The following is a 14,568-nucleotide window of genomic DNA, read 5'->3' as shown; positions in this document are numbered from 1 at the left end:
GCACGGGTTATTAAGCCCTGGTTTTCTGTGAATTATAATTTTTATCAGAGACATTTTGGTACCAATATCTGTATTATTACACCTACATGTTATCTCCATTAACTAACCATGATTAAATGATACAGCTTAGGAATAAAAGAAACATCACACCAAGTACCATATATTTAAAAATCTACAATCATCATAAAATTGATAAAAAACCATGGCACAAAGTTATCTTCTACAGAATATATAGCAATATCTTGTTTCTTTAACAGACTAACTTAATCTTGCTATTATCTTGCTTTTTAACAGACTTTCTCAGAACAATTATTATTTCCATGCTTCATTTATAATAACATTTCAGATTTACTTATGCAATATACAAAACTGCAAGTTAATGTAGAAACTTTACAATGAAAAACATTTGTACATGTTTATTCAATGTATACTGATTATATACAAGATTATTTTCTTATCACTCAAATGACTTGATCATCGCAACATTTTTGACTTTTTTCTCTGGATTATGCTGAAATGTATACAGCAGGGCATCTCGACATCTATTTTATGTACTGGATGACTTTTATTTCTCCTGAATTATATAACCCTACCCACAACCTCCCTTCACTATCCACACTCAGACCATCAGGAACATCTAGTCCACAATTGTCCACACATCTCAGGAGTCGTCCATTTTGATTTAACACGTGTAGACATTCATTACTGCCATCTACTACAATGATGTGACCCCTGGAGTCTGTCACTATTTGTCTTGGGCTGAATGCTTCCTTCCCCCCTGGTGGTTTGTCACTGTATCTGAAGACAATTTTCCCTTTCCTGTCCACCACTACTACTACTTCAGCATTCTGATCAGAGACCACTATGTCTCCATTGTTGTTCTCCACCACATACACTGTGTATTCCCCTCCTTGATAGATTGGATCACCGTGGTCATCTTTCTCTATTTCCTGTGTCACCCCTTGCCCCTGGTAACGGACTATTTTGCACTGTTTATAATCAGCAGTATATATACTGACTAGAATGTCCCCTGACCTGGTACAGCACAGCCCCCCTAGATACCATCCCCTTGGTATGGTGATCAGTGTCTCTGTCTTCCCATCTCTGACGATGTTCACAGTTTTGCTTTTGACATCACTGTATAACAGTTCTCCCTGATTGGTCACTGCTATCTCAAAAGGGTAACTTTTACATGTAGTGGTGACAGTGTCTAGAATAGAACCATTCACATTTACACATGTCATCACATTGTCTTCACCATTAATCCAGCAGGCTCTATCAGATCCAATACAAACCACTTTAAATAAGTTTGTTATATTTGTTGGGATGTTTGCAATCACTTTGGCTTCTTCTAATAATTCTTTAACAGATAAAAAGGAGACATCATCTGTCAGACTGAATAGTGATGTCTGTGTCAGTGTAGCCTTGTATTCTCCTAATTCTATGCTGAGTTCTCTCCCTTGGACTGTGTTTGTTTGAAGAGAGGGCAATGGTAGATCAGGTATTGGTGGAATGTTCCTGTATTCCTTCAGTTTAGATAGGTAGTTGTTGACATCAGACACTTTGTTAGACTTCAGAATTTCTTTGTTTTCTTGAACAGTTTGGATCATACTGGAATTCTGACTTCTGAGTTGGGACTGGCATGATTTTAGAGTTGTAATATGATGATCTCTAAGTGACTGGATTAGTGTTTCAAGGTTACCAAAGATGTTGTCCACCTCTAGGTGCCACTGTTTTCTTTGATCAGTTGCATGTTTTTCAATATCTGCAAAGTGAACCATGGAAACTGAAAGATTGTTTTCCACATCCACATCTTGTGCTGTGTTCTTGGAAATAATGAACTCAATCTCTTCATTTTCTCTCTTAATTTCCTCTTTCTTCTTGACAATGATATCTGCCATGTCATCAAATTCGTGACCTCTGTGGTTAGGCCCTGTGAGACACTTAAGGCAGACGGGGGCATCACACTGTTGACAGTGGGCCTCACATCTCTGGTGAGAATGAGATGTACACTGAGGGAACACAAGCTGTACTGTACGCTTTGTGAAAGGAACAATGTCATGCTTCATGGACTTGAGGCTCTTGACATGTTTGTTGATGCAGTCCTCACACAGACCGACTTGGCAGCTGTTACAGAATTGCTGGACAGGTTTGACACAAAGGTCACAGGTTATGACCTCCTGACCCTGGATGGAGGCAGCAGCCATTGTTGATCCAAGACACCAATCAGACCTCTGGTTAAAAAAAAAAAAAACAGACTCGTGTCACAATCCAGAATTTCTGTAATCATTAAATCCAATGTCGTGTATCGCTTGTAAAACAATCAGTTCAACCCACAGGTACTTGGGTCTTGGCTTATAAATACGTATGTACTTTACTGATATGTAAAAAAAAAAAAAGTACTTTTTTACATATCAATAAGGTACATACTACTCCTACAAGTAAGAGCCTCGGTTAACGTCCCTACGCTCCTTATATACCTCGGACTCGAGGTTACGTGGCGCCAAGTCAAAAGTATCTCGCCGTGAACCTCTAGCATGCTGGAGTAAGGTACATACATATACATACATATTTATAAACCAAGATCCAAGTACCTGTGGTCCAACCTTCCTGACTAGAAACGATTTCAGGATGCTGTGGGGGTTTTTTTGTGGGGAGGGGGGGGGGGGCTAAATAAACGTTTTTGAGAAATACGTTACAGTAAATGTTACATTTGATTCACGTTATATTTTATCCAAAGCTAAGTACACAGGCACTGCCCTGTCTACGAAATAAGTGCCTGTGGCCAAATATCTCTGTTAGCGATTTATTTTTAATATTACATCAGATTTTTTATGAAATATGATTGATAATGAACACTAATGAAGCTCTTTGGAACAATAAAAATTGGGAGCACAGAAAACACGGACCTCTAAACACTTCATAGGAGGGATCAGGTACCATGAAGGAGTAATCATCCCCTGTCTACTGGTCACACACTCCACGTTCCTTGTCAAGATCGGACAAAGGGAAAAAAGCCGTAGACAATTCAGTGTGAAAATAATGGCCTAACAATTTGTATGAAAAACGTTAGTCAAACTATTAACAGTAAGTTAAATTGTATTTGCATTGACCATAGGAAATAAATGTAGTGGTCATGCAGTAGACGTTTTCTCAAGGATATTGGCACAACTAAAACTGAATTAGGGCGTTTAGCCGACATGGATGTAGCCTGTCCACTTACGAATTTTCCCGCGTAAAATAGGAGTACAATCGATTCCGAATCGTGTGACCTGAACATGGTGAATAGGGTATATTAGAAGGATTAAGTAAAGAAGAAAATAAAAAAAAAAAAGACATTTACCTGTCGACTCGTCAAGTAACTGATTAAGCAAGAGTCCTACCCAGCAATAGAATCTTGTACAAAGTTGTAGTTCGACATCGTGATAACGTGGAAAGTATGGTGGGCTCTGAGTTGTCATATTTCACGGAGCGCTGGAAAATAGCACGCTGGCGGATTTAGAGGAGGGGCGTGTGGTGCACGTCCCCTTAATATTTCCAAAAATTAGGTTAAATGTGTATAAATGTAAAGGAATTTAAAATGTGCCTGTCAAAATACGTTGTTTGTCAAACAAACTTAGTGTACATACATGTGTGAACTCAAATTATACAATAATATGTAAATGTCAATAGTTCCCTTATATGATAAATAAGAAATCATCGAGTTTGTATGGAGTATATAGTAAATATTGAGGTAAATCTACCTAAATGATGACAAACTGTTGCCAAAGACCACCCTTAACCAGAAAAACAACACTTGAATAATTTTATTTGGGTATGACTGCACTTCATTACATTTAGATAATTTTAGTTAGAGGTGGTTTTCATATTGAAAATGATGAACATATATATCTCATATTATTTCAAGATTTAGGAATCTGTCCCCCCCCCCTTTTTTTTTAATCATTTCGACATCAATGAACTCGTAGCGCAGTGGTATAAATTGCGGAGACGTAATAGCATGTGGTTATTCTGAGTTCGAACCCAACATTTTCTATTTATGCCTTATATTTTTTTTCTTTGTTTATCTTTTCTACGTTTCTTTATTTCTTTTATAATAACGTATAAACATAATTTTAGAAAGTTCTAATAAACACAATATCTCGGTAAAAAGGATCTAAACGATTTCATGGAATTTTGTAAACAAACTAAATAAATAGAAGCGGGGGATTTCCTTTTGAATTCTCGTGTGCGCCGTGTCGTCCGCAAGGCAAAGATTAGGCACTCTTGTAAGCAGTCTATATCAAAGGGAGGGACGATACAGACATTTTATGCCAAAAAAATTCTAAAGATACTTTCCAACTACAGACATTACTTTGCTTGTTTCAGAAATTCTTTTAAACAACTTCACTAACCTCGGAAAGTGAAGAAGGTAAAATTGGTGATTGTATCTCAGTTGGTAGACATGCAGTCAAGAATTCATAGTCGTAGGAACGGGGGGGAAGGGGGGGGGGTCGTGCCCCCTCCCCAATAATTTTGCTGATGTAGGATACTGTAGAAAACAAAGCTATGAATATACCCCCTCAATAATTACGTCTAATGAAGTTTGGTTTTGTTTTGCTTCTTAAGGAATATTTGTTTGGTTGTGCCCTTCCAAACTGAAAATAATTGTTTGTGCCCCCCCCCCCCCCCACCTTGAATTTGCTTCATACGAGAGAAATTCAATCGTGTTAAAAATGGCCTTACTTTCTGTACGATCTGGATTCCCACCCTTTTAAATGAGCTTTATTTCCAAGAAAAGTTCTTCACTACTACATATTTCTAGTAAACTTTTTTAATCATATGTCTCAAACATATCAAGTATAGCCCAAATATTGGTCGTTTTTATCTTAGACATATATTGCAATTTCATGAGTGTATACTTCTTTTTTTCAAATCAGTTAAATTTGGTAATGTTTCTAATCAGGTAATGTAAATGTAACATATCACATGTAACTTTTACTTATTAAATATTATCACTGCTATTAAAGAAGTTTTCTCAGTATTTTCGCGTCTGTTTGACCAAAACCTGGATTCATTGTCATATATTTACATTACAAGTGTATTTTGCATATAAAATGTGTGGAAATCTATGGAATTCAAAACACCATAACACGGACAGGGGGTCAAAATGTTAAAACATGCGTTTTATTTTGACGTTACAAACGTCGAAGGCCGTGGAAGTGTAACGTCATAAGCGAAAATCAAGAATCACGCTCACATTGAACAGACGCTGTTGAATTGGCTCTTCCATTAACTGTAACTTACTTGAAGGATAACAAAGGGATTTTTAAATATAAATCACATTTGCAGTCAATGCAAGGAGTTTAAAAATGTAAATATAAGCAATGAATCATTATTTTTTTGAAAGATATAGTCTCATAACTGCAACGGTGTGTGCAAACAAATTTTCATAAATTTTCATTTTTCTCAATAACGCGCATTACTCTATATCTTTCAAAAAATAATGATTCATTGCTTAAATAGTGTATTGAATACATGATAATTTAAGTTTGTTCCAACATATTATTTTCATTCAATTTAGATAATAATATAACAATGTTATTTTAGGATAAATTATAATGAAATATAAATTTGGTGGATAGTATAATCTTGCTGGATAGTGTAAATTTCCTAAAAGTCACTGAAAATACATGTACATGCACTTTTAAATTAATAAAACTTCCATAGATTGCTGAAAAAAATAACGCAAACTTTTTTTAAAAAGAAATCAGCGATATATTTCATAGATTTATATTCACATAGGTAACCCAAATAATGTTTGGAAGGGTAAATGCGAAAATCTTGTAAGATTCTGTAATAACGTTAAAAAATGTGTGCAAAATTTTGTAAAGAATTCATAGAAAACGGCATAAAGTCGCATATTTCAGCATCAAATAAAACTTCCTTTTTTTCTCTCCAAACATAGTCATTGTGTCATTCTTTTTAGAAGAATGTATTTTTAAAAAAATCAAATTCCAAGTCAACGTCAAGTTTATTTATTAGATGAATCCTTTTGTTTTCCTTGAAGATCTGAAAATAGAAATCATTCGTGAAATAAATTTAAGGAAACAAATATAATGTCGTGATATTTCCGTTATACGCTATAAAAACTTCTAGAGTCTATCTGAAGGTGAATACATGTGTAATGATAAGAATTAATTTGCATACTGGAGGGAAATGTTGTAACGTTTTAAAAATATGTTTATAGCCTTCATATTATAATTTATAACTTAATGATATGTATTGTTGACACGCGAAATATAACCAAAAAAAAAAAAAATCATTTATTGATGCAACATCAAGTTAATTCCCTATTTAAAAACTTATTTTCATTTCATATCATTTTAGAGCTTTTCAATTCAAGTTTTCATTGTGTTTATATTTTTTATACCCAATTTCATTTAAGCCATATTGAGGATATTTATTTATTTTTAAAATTTTCAGAAGAGTATATGTAGAAAATGAATCCAGATTCTTATGTGTGTTTATTTGATCGATAAACCCTCATGGTTGTATCGAAGATTTGAAAGAATGAAGTTTTTTTTTAAATAATGAGTCTTCCTAACCGTTTTTCGCTAATCAGGGATATATAATTTATAAGATTGTATGATCATGTGCCTATTTTTGCTGCATTAATAAACGTCATTTTTTCAAAAAGTATACAAGAATAATTAATTTGTTTTAAAATACTAGTCTGAATCGAAAGAATTCAATTTTTATCCATAAACGAACGAATAAATAAATAAATAAAATTAAATTGAAATAAAAATCAGAGTCGATTTTTTTTTTTATTCTTTTTTTTTTTTTTTTTTTTTTTTTTTGGTTCTACAAGATACTGATATTCTTTTCACTCACATTTTTTGTCCTGCTTATTTCCCCCCAATTATTTTCGTCTCGCATTTTTTTTTCAGTTAAATTCAGAACAAGAATTATTTTTTGTTTTTAATTTAATCAGTTATAATATATAATTAATTAACAAATTGTTTGAAAAACAGTACAAATTAGTTCTCTCTCTTTCTCTCTCTCTCTCTCTTTCTGTGTTGAGAAATTTTTCCATTTAATAATTTAAAAGCATGTTTACAAATGTTGAATTCCCAGAATTCACCGTCGTTTTAATTATATTTCTGTACATCTGAATTGAAATTAAATTTGACTTTACCGTTGTCCCCTTCGTTACTTTCTCGGGACCCCGTCGGAGACGGCGTGGCTGACCGGCTGCTCTCCGTTATAGGGGGCAGTAGTGACGCTGACGTCATCCCGGCGAACTGATTCTCTGGAGCACAAAAATAAGGTTAAAATTCCTAAATATGTCTGTGATTAATTTTTTTTTGATTAACTGGTTACATTTAAAATCAAATAGATAAAAACATAAATAGATAGCTAGATAAGTAAATAAATACATGTAATAAAAAAAATTAGAAAATAAATAAAATTAAAAATAAAACCATCGTGTCTTAATTTTTAAATTTTTAGAAAAAAAACACTAAAAGAATGCAATTCTTTTGTTAGTAAACAATATAAAGCTTTATAGTAAATATACATGTGATACCTAAATTTGATTACACTGGATGAGGCATATCATTATATATTATGACAATAAATAATACAGCTGTTCAATAAAATATGACTTTTTTTTGGAACATTTATTTTTCCTGTTGTTTAAGACGCGTCTAATTATTTTCAGATTCTTCATTTTAAGAGTTCAAAATGCATGCTACGTTAACGTAAAAAAAAAAATTGAAAATAAATTGTATTAATTAAAAAAAAATTAATTTTAAATTAAATACCATAAACGATTTATTTTTAATACTACATATGGTGGAAATAGTTATTCTATCATAATTTTTCAATCACGTTAATATGTTTTTCTGCCGTTTTCTTAATAGTTTTTCTTTGGATTTTGAAATATTTATAAGATACTGTGTCGACTTCAAAGTTGCCATATGGTATCCTGCTTTGTTTTGTTTTTTTTAAAAGAAGAAAACAAGGAAAAACTTCTTTTTTACCCCTGTCACCCCCCCCCCCAGTATTATAAATGGAAAGAATAATAGATATTATTCCTGTGAATCTTCGATAATTTTCTTACATCAATAGGATCATAAACATTAATCTACTATTTTCATTTTTTTCCTCTTCAGAAATCTTTTACCTGCTGAACACATTTGTTTAAAAATTTCGAAAAGAAATTCGCCATGTTGTTCGCTGATAGCACGGAAATCGTCCTGGGACATTTGGAGCAGTCTTCTGCCGTCCAGATCCTGGAAGCTGTCCACCAGATTGTCCGTCATCTCGGAGTCCATCTTGTATTCCTTCGCTACATACTCCAGCCAGCGAGTCAGTTCCACGGACGTCCAGTTACTGGGATGTAATGTTGCCCAGCGCGGAGGAAAATCTGTTTTTATTCATATAAAGTATTTATTAGATTCCCTCTTAGTTTCTCTAGTGTTGTACCATTCTATCAATTACCTAATTTAATTTGTGTGAAATAATATCTTTTACATACCCTCATAAATGTATTTTAATATTTCAAAACATGTACATGTACACTTTATTTATTTTTTAAATTTTGGTTTTATTCAAAGTTTTAAACATTATAAAATAATAATATCTTGATATCTAATGCCTCACGACACTTCTGTTTGGTTTGTTTGTTTATTGTGCTTTAATTTTAATATAATAAATATCTTATTAGAATACAGTACCTTTATCCAGTTTGAATTTTATCAGAGGTCTTGTAAACACGGTCCAAGTTTGAAACCATACCCGGTATTTCCAATATCAAATATAAACAACTTCTTAACTGTCCAATGACAAACTTTGAATTCATATAGTTTGGCCGGATAAACTCCTGTAGATTTCTTTAAAACTAGGGGTTCATTATGACGTAATATGTATACTGAGTAACCAGGAACAGTTAAATGCAGCTGATAATTTAATTTTAGAAATCGATAGTAACATTGGGAATTTATTCAACATTTATGAATGGACCGAAACCCGGAAGATTTTTGATTGGTCAATGGCGTGGGAATTTGAAGAGTTCTCTGAATGAGGAAGTATCGCGCCATTTTTGAGAGATCCTAATCAATGAGTCAGTTTGGTTCACCTGACATTTCACGAAGACCACACTAATACCGGATATCTCTCTTTGATTATCTTAGATAGCAATGGACTTACATAATACTCTTAGAATAGCGTTAATTCCTCTTTCAATCTCAGGCGTGAAGTGATAGATAGATATTTATTTGGTATACTACATACTTTGATACAATACATATTTAAAAAAGATAATATTAAGAAATGCATATAAATATAAAGTTTTGCACTCAAAAAATAGCATTAAATATATCGGAATCATTTAATTTTAGAAAACATAAATATTATGCAGAAAACATGTTCTTATACCAAGACCAAAGGCCGGTCCTTCGGATGAGGCCGTATAAACCAAGGTCCCGTGTCGCAGTAGGTGCTGGCACGAAAAAGATCCCTCACTGCTCAGTGGCCGTAAGTGCCGAGTATAGGACAAAATTTGCAGCTCTCCACCGGCAAGTGGTGGCGTCTCCATATGAGTGAAAAATTCTCGAGAGGGACGTTAAACAACAACAAACAAACAAACAAAAACCAAGGGCATATTTCCAATGTGTTCCTTATATATACGTATACTAGATTTTAAGTAAAAAAAATATTGATAAAGAAGTTGGATCAAGTTTACAACACGGTGATTATTAAAACTGAATTGTTGTATATATCAAGTCAGCTTCAATTCAAATTCAGGCTATACCGGTATTAGAATAGATTTAGCTTGATATTCAACTTCAGTATTTGCCATTATTATGGAGAAGAAAGAAAAAAAACACGTCTTGAAAACACTGGGTAAACCCATACGAGGAATAGACTCCCTGATCGATCATGATGTAGAGGTACAATATAGATGAAAGAGATGAAGATAATAATCAGTGATCTAATAAATCTTGTAAACAGGTCACCCCGAATAAACCAGAGATGGGATCAGGTGCCTAGGAGGAGTAAGCATCCCTTAACGACCAGTCACCTTTTTACTGATCAGGTGAAAGGATAAATCCTTAGTCAAAATTAGCACACACACCACACAAACATGTATATCCCCGTGGACTACTATCAGTTACATATATCCATCTTCTTACATATTTCACCTAGGTTACGGCTAGGTTACGAATACAGTTCCTAACATTAAACACTTCTTTGTGATTCTACCACTTGAATATGTATGAGGTTATGAATGACAACATTTGAAAGCAGAATTATGAAAAGATATGTTAAACCAAGATAAGTTGACTTTTTTCAATAGTAAAACTATATAGTTATACAATGTAGGTATTTAAACCACAGCACCTAAAGCGTTGATCACGTCCCCCTCCAAACTAACTAATAAAAATATAAGGAGTCTTTATTTTCTCGAAAATATGTGATTTCTCCGTCAATTCTATCTGTATGTCATTCTGTGCGATTGGTTTGTACTTTTGTTAAAGGTTTAAAATTTGACCATACACGGTTTAATAAAAATACTTAAGGTAAGAAACAAAATTATAAACAAAGGGGGGGGGGGGGGTCCCCGCTTCGAGGCTGATTTCCAAGGTACATTGTTATTTATCACATTTTTGCAACCACTCTGTTAGGGAGATGTTCTCCTACTCATCTCTTTAACCTAAAACCCATCTTTAGTGTTTTATATGCTCTAATCAGACTATTTATTAGATGGACACAAAATTGTCTCTATTGACAGACTTGCAGGGGGATTGAAATGTTACGCTTTATCTGATTGGTCAAATGATTTAAACTGTATTCCGTCAACCAATCAGATATTTTCGATAAAGATTCCTTATATTTTATAAGTTGGGGGAATGATCCACGCTTCAGTTGCCTGTGTTTAAACATCTTTATCTGTCAGTGTTTAACTTCTGCCACTTGTACTCTCTCTCTCTCTCTCTCTGCCTGTATCTGTCTGTGTGTCCGTCTGTCTGTCTGTATCTGTCTGTTTCTGTCTGTCTAGCTGTCTGTCTGTATCTGTCTAGCTGTCTGTATCTGTCTGTATCTGTCTGTCTATCTGTATCTGTCTGTCTAGCTGTATCTGTCTGTCTGTCTGTATCTGTCTGTCTTTATCTCTCTGTCTCTCTATATCTGTCTAGCTGTACCTGTCTGAATATTTTCTCGAGCTGGAGTTTATTGATATCGTTCGACCAATTGTGCTATTGTATATGGAATAATCCACATCACTTTTTCAAATAAAAACAAGTGAGTGACATATATACTCCTGTCTATTAAGATTTAAATATATGTAAGTGTAATATAAACAGCTTTACAGGACTGTAAATAACTCCTGCCTTAAGAGACAGAGTGTAATTACATGTGAATATAATATATAGATTTACAGGACTGTATATAACTCTTACCCTAAGAGAAGGAGTTTAAAATTACATGTGAGTTTAATATACAGCTGTACAGGTCTGTAACATCTCCTTAACCTTGCATCAAAGGCACTCCATTTTTTTGTACATGGTAGCATGACCTTTTATAAACTGTTTTTATAGGTTTATATTTCCATATAGCCACAGATAGACAATCAGTCAGTTAATTTAATCTGAAAACCTTTATGCTCATGTGGCAAAAAAAAAAGATACGTATCATTTTTTTATATGTCCAAGGTACATAGAAGCCAGAAAAAAAATTTTTTTTTGGATAAATTTCTATTATTTGATAAAATTCACATTTTAGATACACATGTTTTATTATGGGGGGTAGATTGATTGAGTGCTGCGGAGAATGCACGTCTCTTTTCTCTATTGTTCAAACATTTATAAAACATTTTAGCAGTTTCACATGTAAGTAATATTATCAATAAATAAATTTATGTATAAAGAAAAATCATATGTATGATTCTTTAAAATGCAGTGATTGGTAAATTTTGCAAATATTGAATGTTTTGAATGTACATATACATCTGTGACCTAATTTAATTTTTATAATTCACATTTAGGGACATATGTGTCAGACTCTGTGGTATCTTTTATTTCAAGATCATTGGGATATATCGTGTCGACATATAAATAGAAGTAACTATTGTTAATTGATAATATGTCGTCAATATATCTAAATGTCGAGTTGAAGGCCACAGCAAGTGTTTTCTTCTTCTCATGTAGAAGTTTTTTGAATAAATTCTGCTTCATATGAATACAAAAATAGGTCTGCTCATAAGAGGGCGCAATTGGAACCCACGGAAATTCCGACAGATTGTTGTAAGACCTGATCTCCAAAAACTACATAGATATTGTCAATCAGAAACTCAAACATCTTTTTAATATCAACTTCAGAGAGTACTTGTATGTACAATGAGAATGTTTTTTAACGTAATAATATTGCGATTGACCAATGACAAGGTAAGTATGTTTACGAGTTCCATTTTTATTGAAAAAGCAGCTGTCTAGATGTAAAAAAGCCTGGACTTTAATTTATCGTGGAGAATGGTTGTATAAAGTGTTGAAAAGTTATAAGTTTTGACGTTATTGATTTTGGTAATAGTTTGTGATTTCAATTTTTCTAAAAGTTCCTTTAATTTTTTAAGTATCCACATTTGATTTACTCCACTTCTGGAATATACTGTTATACAGTACTCCTGAAGTTTCTCCACTGCTGTAAATAATTTAGGGAGGAGTAAAGAAAAGGCTTGGTAAACATTTAAAAATATTTAAAACTGACATATAATTTTAAAGAATTTCCCCCTTAGAAAGGGAAATATTGGTACAAGTTGGATTACCACTTGCAGAATTAATTAGGATATCATTGGGACCCTTTTATAAAATGAATTGAAAATTTATTGTTTTATGGTCATAATCCCAAGGTTAATGCTAGTGGGCAACGAAATGTTTTAAATCAAGTCAGTAACTTTATAATCATTGAACGAGGTAAGTACAAGAGAATATATCTGTTAAAGCATTGCATTATATGTAGGCCTATAGTAATTATAAATTTTATTTTTAATTATTAAAAGTATTTGCTATCATGATCGTATGCTTTATCTTAAATGGTGATATGTCATGATTCTAATTCAAGTTCATACTGCATTGTAGATGTTTTCACTTGTTAAGTCCTTGTACCTATAAGAGTCTCAAAAAAAATTAATGAAAAAAAGATGATATTTAGTTATTTACATACCGGTTCTTGCTTATTGGACTGTGCTCTATCACTGTAACAGATCAGTTAACATTTGTTCGTAAATATTCGTAAAATTAGAAAAGGTCCACTCTAGAGGTTAATGTTAATTAGTACAAGAAAAAAAGGTAAAGATAACAAACGTGACCAATTTCATCAATCCCTTAAACAATATAAATCGCACAAAACGTGAAAAGACTAAGACATGGTCGTCTGAGAACACCAGAGGTGGGATCAGGTGCCTGGAAGGAGTAAGCATCCTCTGCCGACTGGTCAAACCTACTGAGATTCAGCTACATATTGATTAGGATAACACTTAATCCATGGTCATAGGCAGTCTGAAAATAACGGCTTAACAATTGGTATGAAAAATGTCTGTCAAAATTCGACCAAAGGATAGACTGTATTTTCAAACAAGGTAATTACATAGGTATAACGACCATAGAATTTGTAATATGCAGATTTTAAAAGGAGAATGTTTAAAGCCCTGCAACATCATAAATAAAACAAAATTTGAGAAATACTGACATAAAACAGAATTGTTGAAAGCTCAGTAACATCCACATATTTGTATATAATCTGCTTGGTTTGAAAATTTAATGTACGCAGAACATGCTGAAAATTTAATGTACACAGAACATGCTTTTGTGTACATCTAATCTCTTGAGAGATATAAACACCATTTGCAGGTATTAACCGACATTTACTAAAAACGAGGGTTGTTTGGAAAAACTCGAGGACAAGTTCTATATTGTGAGTGCGCTATTTGCATAGAACCAGTTAAACTCTGTAGGTAAAAACTACAACCAAAATGAATTCGAATTACCATATTTATATTGGATTCCGAAACTTCATAAAAATCCTTACAAACAAAGATACATAGCGGGTTCCAGTAAATGTTCAACCAAGCCTCTATCTTAACTCCTCACTAAGATATTAACAGTGGTGAAGGAGAAACTTCAGGAGTACTGTGCAACAATATATTCGAGAAGTGGTGTAAATCAGATGTGGATACTTAAAAATTCCAAGGAACTTTTGGAAAATTTGAAATCACAAGATTTTACCAAAATCAACAGCTTAAAAACTTACGACTTTTCAACTTTATACACAACCATTCCCCACGATAAATTAAAGTCCAGGCTTTTTGATATCATTGACAGCTGCTTTTTCAATAAAAATGGAACTCGTAAATATACTTACCTTGTCATTGGTCATTTGCAAAATTATTTTGTTAAAAAACATTCTGATTGTACACACAAGTACTCTGAAGTTGACATTAAAAAGGTGCTTGAGTTTCCGATTGACAATATCTATGTGGTTTTTGGAGACCAGGTCTTCCAACAATCTATTGGAATTCCTATGGGT

General features: G+C 33.2%; 2 protein-coding genes across 2 annotated transcripts; both read right to left on the bottom strand.

Annotated features, from left to right (window-relative positions):
* Window positions 1–542: 542 nt before the first annotated feature.
* On the bottom strand, window positions 543–2,207 carry LOC133191606 (uncharacterized). Its single transcript, XM_061327351.1, has one exon. The coding sequence runs from the start codon at window positions 2,205–2,207 to the stop codon at window positions 543–545; it is 1,665 nt and encodes a 554-aa protein (XP_061183335.1).
* Window positions 2,208–5,994: 3,787 nt separating this feature from the next.
* LOC133191604 (ETS-related transcription factor Elf-5-like) lies at window positions 5,995–9,131 on the bottom strand. The gene is made up of 4 exons (XM_061327350.1): window positions 9,125–9,131; window positions 8,171–8,413; window positions 7,181–7,294; window positions 5,995–6,051 (listed from the first exon to the last, which is right to left on the bottom strand). Exons 1-4 carry the CDS (start codon window positions 9,129–9,131, stop codon window positions 6,014–6,016), a joined length of 402 nt encoding a protein of 133 aa, XP_061183334.1. The 3' UTR covers window positions 5,995–6,013.
* Window positions 9,132–14,568: the final 5,437 nt, after the last annotated feature.

This window comes from Saccostrea echinata, unplaced genomic scaffold, assembly GCF_033153115.1.
Source record: "Saccostrea echinata isolate AGI-Se365-2 ecotype Australia unplaced genomic scaffold, CSIRO_AGI_Sech_v1 ptg000023l, whole genome shotgun sequence".
NCBI lineage: Eukaryota > Metazoa > Mollusca > Bivalvia > Ostreida > Ostreidae > Saccostrea > Saccostrea echinata.
Note: the sequence above shows the minus strand (reverse complement) of the source record. Positions and strands in the feature narration are given on the sequence as shown.

Bases quoted from the DNA above. Each gene is read 5' to 3' on its own strand.
- LOC133191606 (XM_061327351.1), bottom strand. From the start codon at position 2,207: ATGGCTGCTGCCTCCATCCAGGGTCAGGAGGTCATAACCTGTGACCTT.
- LOC133191604 (XM_061327350.1), bottom strand. The intron at 7,295-8,170 runs GTAAAAGATTTC...TTTGTGCTCCAG, and splicing joins TAAACAAATGTGTTCAGCAG to AGAATCAGTTCGCCGGGATG. The intron at 6,052-7,180 runs GTAAAGTCAAAT...TTCTATTTTCAG, and splicing joins AAGTAACGAAGGGGACAACG to ATCTTCAAGGAAAACAAAAG.